Consider the following 10,302-nt stretch of genomic DNA (forward strand, 5'->3'; position numbering starts at 1 on the left):
ATGTCAGGAAAAACTATTTCACACAGTGAATAGTTAGGGTCTGAAATGCTGTACCTGGGAATGTGGGTGAGGCAGGTTCAGCTGGGACATTGAAGAGGGGCATTGGGTTTTTATTTAGATAGAAACAATGTGCAGGGATATGGGGGAATGCAGGACATTGGCTCTGAGTTAACATGCTTTGAAAGCTGGTACAGACACAGTTGGCCAAATGGCCTTCCGCACTGTAATCATTCTGTGATTTTCTGATTGTGTTTGCTATTTCTTGTCCCCTGGAGCTTATGGTGAGTATTTCAGAAACTGATTCTTCCCTGGATAATGGTCCAAGCAAATCCTGATTAGCTGGGTGCTTGGCTGGTTTGCTATTTGAGTTCTATCTCATTCTGTGTGGCTACTGTAACTGAGCACAGATCTTAACATTTCCACAATCTCTCTCCATTCAGTCCTGGCACAGTTTGAGTCACCAGGCCAGTGAATTGCAGACCTGAGGAGCCCTCGGGGTGGGGGATCCTGGCATCCCCACAGACACGAAGGTATGAAGCTGTGCGCTCAGGTGGCAGGCAGTGGGTTTCGGTGTGAACCAGCTGGTCCTGTAGCAGACAGACCTCCCTGCAGAGGCTCCAAGTGACTGACCCACAGATCAGAGAGGGTTCCAGCCCTTTGAGAGATCCAGGTTATCGGTAACAGCCCCTCTCCACCAGCTCTGTCCCACAGCCCTGTCAATATTTCTTTCTCAAATCTCTCTCCAATTCTCCTTTGAAAGCTTCTGTTGAATCTGCTCCCAGTGTTCTTTCAGACAGAATGTTCCAGATCAAAGCAACTTGCTGTTCCAGATAAGACAGTCTTGTCATTTCCCCCTCAGGACCTTTCATTAACTTTCTCTCTTCTCCGGTCACAGGAAGCAGCTTCCTCTCATTTTCCTTCTCAAACCCTTTTATAATTTATTACACTTGTTAATCAATAATTTATTCAACCTCCCTCGTAACCCTGTCTGAGATTAACCCCAGGGTCTCTGGCCACATTCACTGATGTCCCTGAGGCCAGTCTCCTTCACACCCTGTCCTCAACATCCTCCCAATAATTCAGGGCCCAGAACTGAGGACAGCTTGATGGAGTTTAGCATAACCGACCATGCTTTCTCTATAGAGGCAAAAATACAAAATCGCATGTGAAAGACTGCATCTTACACATGCTGTCTAGACGGGCTGAATGGCCTCATCCTGTTCCTGTGTAACAGGCTTGCAGAGGGGCTGAACAGCCCTACTCATTTCCTGTGTAACAGGCCCGAGGAAGGGGCTGAATGGCCTCCTGCTGTTCCTGTGTAACAGGCTGGGGAAGGGGCTGAATGGCTTCCTGTTGTTCCTGTGTAACAGGCCTGAGGAAGGGGCTGAATGGTCTCCTGCTGTTCCTGTGTAACAGGCCTGAAGAAGGGGCTGAATGGCCTCCTGCTGTTCCTGTGTAACAGGCTTGGGGAGGGGATGGATGGTCTCCTGCTGTTCCTGTGTAACAGGTTTGGGGAGGGGCTGAATGGTCTCCTGCTGTTCCTGTGTAACAGGCTTGGGGAGGGGCTGAATGGTCTCCTGCTCTTTCTGTATAACAGGTTTGGGGAGGGGCTGAATGGCCTCCTGCTGTCCCTGTGTAGGAGCCACGAGAGGGACATGTTCTCAATGAGGGGATCTTCAATGGGATCGATAATTTGAGTTGAGCAGATGAGTGTGATTGTGTCTTTTTTGCTGGGGAGATGAAACTGCTCTTGGAGCTTAGCAAGGGATGTTCACAAGACCCTCGCTTCTGGGTCTGCTGCTATCGTTTACAGACCCTTGTTCTAGATGTGAACCTTGGGGGTAAGCATGAGGTTTGAAGAGCCAGTGGCATTGTGAATGAGTGGCATATGCGCAATGTCAGCCTGAGGCTCTCTAACCCTTCCCTGTGTCTTTCCTCAGACTCTGCACTACCGCTACTTTGAACTGGGGAAGAATAGTGAGCTGGAAAAGGAGGAGGCTCCACAGTTCCGGAATGCTTTCACCGTCCATCCGGTCGTGGACCCTATCCAGATGTATCAGCTACACAAGCGTTACACTGAGCTGGAGCTGGAGAAAACCTACCGAGAGATTGAGGATCTCCAGGTGCTGCCCCGCGAACAGTCCCACCCTGACAGCACGTTAGAGAGCACAGAGGAGGTGGTGGGGGTGGGGGGGTGCAAGAGAGAGAGAGCTCACAGCCACTGATTCAGGGAGCTCCAGGACCGCCTTAAACACTTCAGCATACATGAGGCAGAAACAATGAGGGAGCTCCGCACTATCGGAACATTAGTACTGAAAGGTTCTCATGCTGGGGAACTGTGGTGGTTGATTTTTGAAGAGTTTAATCGCAGATTGTTGAGGAAGCCTACTGTGTGCTCGAGGAGAGATTGTTGATTCATGAGTAAATACTGTGATACAAGGTGAGTAATAAGACGTAGGAGCAGAAATTAGACCATTTGGCCCATCGAGTGTGTTCCACCATTCAGTCATGGCTGATAAGTTCCTCAACCCCATTCTCTTGCTTGCTCCCTGTAACCCTTGATCATCAAGAGTAGGCTGTGTGTATCCTCTGAATGGCCATCAGTGCCACTAGTAATTGTTTCACTCATCCAGTAGCCACCCCAGAAGAATTTCTTACAACAATTAACATCACTGAGACTGACCTTTCATTAACTGAATTTAACTCCCACGTGTTGCTGATCTGGGATTTGAACCTGGATTCACACTGTGTGTGCCTGAGCCCTAGGTTATTAAACCAGGACATTGCCACTGTGCCACCAGCCACCAGTTCAGCGAATGGCTGCAGAGTACTGGCTGGGACCCGGATTCCTTCTCCTCACAGCCACCCACTTCCCCAGTGAGTGCTGCAGCTTTCTCCTGAATGTACACTCACATTTTAGTGATGTCCCGGAGAGTTTATAAATCTCCAGGGAGAGAGATGCTCCTGGCAACAAGAGAGATTTCCATAAACAAAAGAAAGAAAATGTGACTGTCTCAGTGCATCAGGGAGCATCCAACTCCCACAGAACATCAGCCAGAAGCACACACTGAAATACAGGCACACACACTGAAATACAGGCACACACACTGAGATACAGGCACACACACAGAGATACAGACTGACACACTGAGATACAGACTGACACACTGAGATACAGGCACACACACCGACATACAGGCACACACACTGAAATACAGGTGCACACACTGAGATACAGACTGACACACTGAGATACAGACACACACACTGAGATACAGACACACACACCGAGATACAGACACACACACCGAGATACAGACACACACACCGAGATACCGACTGACACACTGAGATACAGACACACACACCGAGATACAGGCACACACACCGAGATACAGGCACACACACCGAGATACAGACACACTCACCGAGATGCAGGCACACACACCGAGATACAGGCACACACACCGAGATACAGACACACACACTGAGATACAGGTGCACACACTGAGATACAGACTGACATACTGAGATACAGACACACACACTGAGATACAGACTGACACACTGAGATACAGACTGACACACTGAGATACAGGCACACACACCGAGATACAGACTGACACACTGAGATACAGACACACACACCAAGATACAGACACACACACTGAGATACAGGCTGACACACTGAGATACAGACACACATACTGAGATACAGACACATACACTGAGATACAGACACACACACTGAGATACAGACACACACACTGAGATACAGACACATACACTGAGATACAGACACACACACTGAGATACAGACTGACACACTGAGATACAGACCGACACAGACTGTCAGAAATACAGACTGACACAGAGATACATAAGGTCAGAAGTGGGGATGTTCACTGATGATTGCACCATGTTCAGCTCCATTCGTCACTCCTCAGATACTGAAGCAGTCCGTGTTCACACGTAACAAGATCTGGACAATACCCAGGCTCGGGCTGACAAGTGGCAAGTAACATCCATGCCACACAAATGCCAGGCTATGACCATCACCGACAGAGCATTAAACCATCTCCTTCTGACATTAAGCAGTAGCCCATCATCTCCTTCGCCATTCACTCCCTCCACCCCCGACACTCAGTAGCAGCAGTGTGTACCATCTACAAGATGCTCTGCAGAAACTCACCAAAGATCCTCAGACAGCACCTTCCAAACCTACAACCACTTCCATCCAGAAGGACGAGGGCAGCAGATACATGGGAACACCACCCCCTGCAAGTTCCCCTCCGAGCCACTCACCATCCTGACTGGGAAATATATCGCCGTTCCTTCACTGTCACTGGGTCAGAATCCTGGAATTCCCTCCCTAAGGGACATTGTGGGTCAACCCACAGCACATGGACTGCAGCAGTTCAAGAAGGCAGCTCATCCCCACCTTCTCAAGAGGGCAACTAGGGACGGGCAATAAATGCTGGGCCCAGCCAGCGACATCCCACACCCATGGATAGTAAAAATTATCAGAGGCACACGCAGTGGGACCGACAGAGCCAGGCGCATTAGCTACACACACATAGACAGAGTGACAGAGAGCCGAAACAGAGGCTCACACAGATACAATACCTGCAATGAGATGCTGACATGGACTTGGCAAACCCCTGCCCAGTGCCTCCTGCCGATCTGGGCTCAGTCGGTGGGATATATGCTTGTATCCCCGTATCCTCTGGTTGTTAGTTGAGATTGAAATGGGGAGTGGCTGTGATGTAGTTAATCACAAGAGAAGGCGAATGCAAAAGCACATGGAGCTGTTGTAAGAGTGAAGTCCCTCAGATTGTTGATTGTTAGAAAAACCCATCTGATTCATTGATGTCCTTTAGGGAAGGAAACTGCCATCCTTACCTGGTCTGGCCTACATGTGACTCCAGACTCTCAACAATGTGGTTGACTCTTAACTGCTCTCTGGGCAATTAGGGATATAGAACATAGAACATTACAGCACAGTACAGGCCCTTCGGCCCTCGATGTTGTGCCGACCTGTCATACCGATCTCAAGCCCATCTAACCTGCACTATTCCATGTACGTCCATATGCTTGTCCAATGACGACTTAAATGTACCTAAAGTTGGCGAATCTATTACTGTTGCAGGCAAAGCGTTCCATTCCCTTACTACTCTCTGAGTAAAGAAACTACCTCTGACATCTGTCCTATATCTTTCACCCCTCAATTTAAAGCTATGCCCCCTCGTGCTCGCTGTCACCATCCTAGGAAAAAGGCTCTCCCTATCCACCCTATCTAACCCTCTGATTATTTTATATGTTTCAATTAAGTCACCTCTCAACCTTCTTCTCTCTAACGAAAACAGCCTCAAGTCCCTCAGCCTTTCCTCGTAAGACCTTCCCTCCATACCAGGCAACATCCTAGTAAATCTCCTCTGCACCCTTTCTAAAGCTTCCATATCCTTCTTATAATGCGGTGACCAGAACTGTACACAATACTCCAAGTGTGGCCGCACCAGAGTTTTGTACAGCTGCAGCATAACCTCTTGGTTCCGGAACTCGATCCGTCTATTAATAAAAGCTAAAACACTGTCTGCCTTCTTAACAGCCCTGTCAACCTGGGTGGCAACTTTCAAGGATCTGTGTACATGGACACCGAGATCTCTCTGCTCATCTACACTATTAAGAATCTTACCATTAACCCTGTACTTTGCCTTCTGGTTACTCCTACCAAAGTGCATCACCTCACACTTGTCTGCATTAAACTGCATTTGCCACCTCTCAGCCCAGCTCTGCAGCTTATCTATGTCTCTCTGCAACCTACAGCATCCTTCGTCACTATCCACAACTCCACCGACCTTAGTGTCATCTGCAAATTTACTAACCCATCCTTCTACGCCCTCATCCAGATCATTTATAAAAATGACAAACAGCAGTGGACCCAACACCGACCCTTGCAGTACACCACTAGTAACTGGTCTCCAGGATGAACATTTCCCATCAACTACCACCCTCTGTCTTCTTTCAGCAAGTCAATTTCTGATCCAAACTGCTATATCTCCCACAATTCCATTCCCTCGCATTTTGTACAATAGCCTATTGTGGGGAACCTTATCGAACACCTTGCTGAAATCCAGATACACCACATCAACTGGTTTACTCTCATCTACCTGTTTGGTCACCTTCTCAAAGAACTCAATAAGGTTTGTGAGGCACGACCTTCCCTTCACAAAACCGTACTGACTATCCCTAATCAATTTATTCTTTTCTAGATGATTATAAATCCTATCCCTTATAACCTTTTCCAACACTTTACCAACAACTGAGGTAAGGCTCACTGGTCTATAATTACCACAGTTGTCTCTACTCCCCTTCTTGAACAGGGGAACCACATTTGGTATCCTCCAGTCGTCTGGCACTATTCCTGTAGACAATGACGAGTTAAAGATCAATGCCAAAGGCTCAGCAATCTCCTCCCTGACTTCCCAGAGGATCCGAGGATAAATCCCATCCGTCCCAGGGGACTTACCTATTTTCACCCTCTGCAGGATTTCTAATACCTCTTCCTTGTGAACCTCATGGGCAATAAATGCTGGCCAAGACAGTGACACCCTTATCCTATTAATAAATAAGTTTAAAAAGTAACTCCTCAAAGACCTGCCCACTGACTCCTCTACCATAACCCAGCATTTCCCATAGCTAACCCACACATCTTCGGACTGTGGGAGGAAACCGGATCACCCAGAAGAAACCCAGGCAGACACGGGGAGAATGTGCAAACCCACACAGACAGTCACCCGAGGCTAAAATTGAACCCGGGCCCCTGGTGCTGTGAGGCTGCAGTGTTAACCACTGAGCCACTGCACCAATTACAGTTGAGCGCCGTCACGTCTTAGTAGAGACTAGGTGATCTCATGCTGCTCCCTGCTGTGCTGACAGGGCTGAATGGCCTCCTCTGGTTTCTAACCCTCCTTTTTGTTTCCTGTTTCAGGATGAAATCCGGAATGTCAGTGGGCTAACGGCTGAGGGCGAGAAGTTCAGCAGTTGGCCTGTGGGGATTAACCCTCCTTTCGAGCCCCATACTCGGTTTGAGGTCCTGCGCTGGGATTATTTCACTGAGGAGCAGCTCTTCTCATGTGCTGATGGCTCGCCAAAGTGCGAGCTGCGAGGGATCGACAAGGCAGATGTCAGCAACATCATCGAAACAGCTGTGGAGGAACTGAACAAGAAGTACCTGCCCATCCTGCAGCTGCAGAAGGAGCAGCTGGTGAATGGTTACCGTAGGTTTGACCCTACGAGGGGCATGGAGTATACCCTGGACCTCCAGCTACAGGTGATCACCCAGAATGGGCACAGTTGCTCCATCACCAAGAGAGTGTACCTGGTCCGGCCTCTCAGCAACGTTGAGATCATACCCATGCCCTATGTGACCGAGGCCACCAGGGTCCACATCATCCTGCCCGTCAGTGTCCATGAGAGGGAGCAGGCCATTCATTTCATTGAGCAGTATGCTGCCAACACACTGGAGAGTAACGAGAACGCCATCCTCACTCTCCTCTTCATCTACAACCCCTTTGATGCTCAGAGGGTCAATCAGAACGACATCTTCAGCAGTGTCAAAGCCAAGATCATGGACTGTGAGAGGAAATACCCAGAATCAAAGATTCCCTGGATTAGTGTGAAGACTGACTCACCAAGCCAGCTGAAAATCATGGACGTCATCTCCAAGAAGCACCCAGTTGACACTTTGTTTTTTGTGGCTGGCATCAACATGGAAGTCAACTTTGAGTTCCTCAACCGTTGTCGTATGAACACCATCAACCAATGGCAGGTCTTCTTTCCCATCCACTTCCAGGAATATAACCCAGAGGTGGCCTATCACAACCAGCCCCTGCCGCTGACCATTGACCTGCTGAAGGATTCCGGCCACTTTGACCGCGACTTCTTCGATGCTGCCTGCTTCTACAACTCAGACTACATGTCCGCGCGTGGGAGAATGGCATCCGATGTCCTGGAGAATGAGGAGATCCTGGAGACGCTGGACCTGTATGAGATGTTTGTGAGATACTCCAACCTCCACGTCTTCCGCGCTGTGGAGCCTGGATTGCGGCAGAAATATAGCCAGCGGGTGTGCGACCCGCGGGTCAGCGAGGAGATCTATCATCACTGCGTGCAGAGTAATATCCAAGCACTGGGCTCACGCTCCCAGCTCGCGGTGCTGCTGTTTGAGCAGGAGCAAGGCAATAGCACCTGAGGGCACCGGGGCGGGGGTGGGGGGGAGGCAGGCAGCCATTGGCCCATGTTACTGTCCCAGCTGCTCGGATCCTGCTCCCCTCACCCTGTGTCCCCCACTTATCGAACTGAACAAACTATTCACCTCCAAACAGACAGCGCTATCATCAACAGCTCAAAGGGCCCCAGCCTGGTTCAACAACGTGGCCAGCTTCTCTCAAGCTCCGTAATGACCCGACCCATTGATAGACCTCGTGCACACACCGAAAATCTACTTTTGTCAAAAAGGATGGGACAGTTTTAACTTTTAACTTCTTCCTCCCCATTTCGCAGCAAGACTGTCTGCTTAACAGGAAGCTGTCTGATCTGTGTAATCCTGGTGGGTTGGAAGAGGACTGAGGTGGGGGAACGTGACAGGGAAGGGGGTGGGGGGAGTGGTTTATATGAGTGTGTAATCAGATGAGGGGTCAGGAAGGATGGAAGTGACAGGGATGGATGACTGGGATACAGGGAGATGAGTGAGTGATCAGAAGGAGACAGTGATGTGGTAGAGGGTGTTGGGGAACAGTTACTTTGGGAATGACCTGTCTGTAATGAAGAGGTGTGTGTGTGTGTGTGTGGGTGTGTATGCATTGTGTGTGTGTGTGCACATGTGTGTGTGTGTGTGTGTGTGTGTGTGTGTGCGCGCGCGCACGTGTGCCTGTGTGTGTGTGTGTGTGTGTGTGTGTGTGTGTGTGTGTGTGTGTGTGTGCGCGCGTTTGTGTGTGGTAGGAAAGTGTGTGAGACACAATAAAATTCAAAGGCTTCTTGCTGAATCTCACCTTTTTGGTTAAACCCAAGTTGTGTGAATGTTTTGGGAAGGTCTGTCTCCCTGAGGTTCATTGAGTTCTCCATCTGTGTCTGACAAAACTCACCTCATTAACCACATGCCCACCTTCCAAAACAAGTTGTCTGTCACTTCCATCGCATCTCACGATGCACTGTTCCCAGAGCAAATCACCCCATTCAGCGGATATCCCAGAAATTCACTGTACACTTACACCATCTTTAAATCCCTTAGTACAGTGAAACCAGCTCTGTCAGCCCAGAGCTGACCTACACTATTCCTGACATTTGACCCTGGATATGACAGACAGTGGGAAACTCAGCAGATCTGACAGCACCTGTGGAGAGAGAGAAAGCAGAGTTAACACTTTGAGCTCGATGACACTTTCTTTAGAATGTTCTGAATATTAATAAGGTGAATTAGGTTGTGAACAAGGCATTTAACAATAATCCCCACTATCCTGGCCCAGTCAGGATCTCATCAGCTCGCTTCTAAAAACAGTGTGAGCGGTGCCGATGTTCAAATGGATCTCATGGAATTTCTCGTCTGATTCTGTCACAAATCTCCCCGTGGGCCACCTCATTCAGGCTCCCAGACAATTCCATTCTCTATTTTCACTGCCGTGTATTTTCTGAGTGCAGTAGAGGGTGCAGGAACAGAGATGGACACCTGGGTACTGTCTGACCACAAGCTATTGAAGGTGGTGAGGTGAGTTGAGAATGTGCTGGAGAAACTCAGCAGGTCTGGCCACGTTTGTGGAGAGAGAGAGAGAGAGAAGAAGTTACTGTTTTGACTGCGGTGACTCTTCTGGAGAATGACAATGGGTTTTGTCCTTGTCATCACTCCCCACCCTCTCAGTCCAGCAAACAGAGGCTCATCCTGCACCATTTCCACCAGCTCCAGTGTGCTGCCACCACCGAACATGTCTCTCCACACACTGCCAGCATTTCACACAGATTGTTCCCTCTGAAAATATAAGGACAAAATAAGTAAAAGCAGTTTGGTTTTCTTTTTGTCTTATTAAGATTACTGTCAGCAGAGTGGAGCCATTTTCACCTTGCCCCACTTATCACTGATGCCTGTTTTACACTACTATCGCTCCTTTCCCAACATTATTCCCTCTGCTGTCTTTTCCTCTAGGCACTCGAACATCTGTTTCACTTGTTCCTCTTCCCTCAGTTAACAGTGTAAAAGCCATTACTTTCCTGGGGTTTTAGCTCTTGAGATGGATCGTACTGGATTCA

The 10,302-nt window shown here is 48.8% G+C and overlaps 1 protein-coding gene across 1 annotated transcript in view; it reads left to right on the forward strand.

Annotated features, from left to right (window-relative positions):
* The window catches only part of chpfa (chondroitin polymerizing factor a), a 33,994-nt gene extending 23,941 nt beyond the window's left edge, over positions 1-10,053 (forward strand). Inside the window, exons 3-4 of the mRNA XM_048535416.2 lie at positions 1,941-2,123; positions 6,992-10,053. Of these exons, the coding sequence (XP_048391373.1) occupies positions 1,941-2,123; positions 6,992-8,254 (1,446 nt within the window). The 3' untranslated portion in view covers positions 8,255-10,053. The remainder of the gene's footprint in view (positions 1-1,940; positions 2,124-6,991) is intronic.
* The last annotated feature ends 249 nt before the right edge of the window (positions 10,054-10,302 follow it).

Source organism: Stegostoma tigrinum, chromosome 7 (genome assembly GCF_030684315.1).
Source record: "Stegostoma tigrinum isolate sSteTig4 chromosome 7, sSteTig4.hap1, whole genome shotgun sequence".
NCBI lineage: Eukaryota > Metazoa > Chordata > Chondrichthyes > Orectolobiformes > Stegostomatidae > Stegostoma > Stegostoma tigrinum.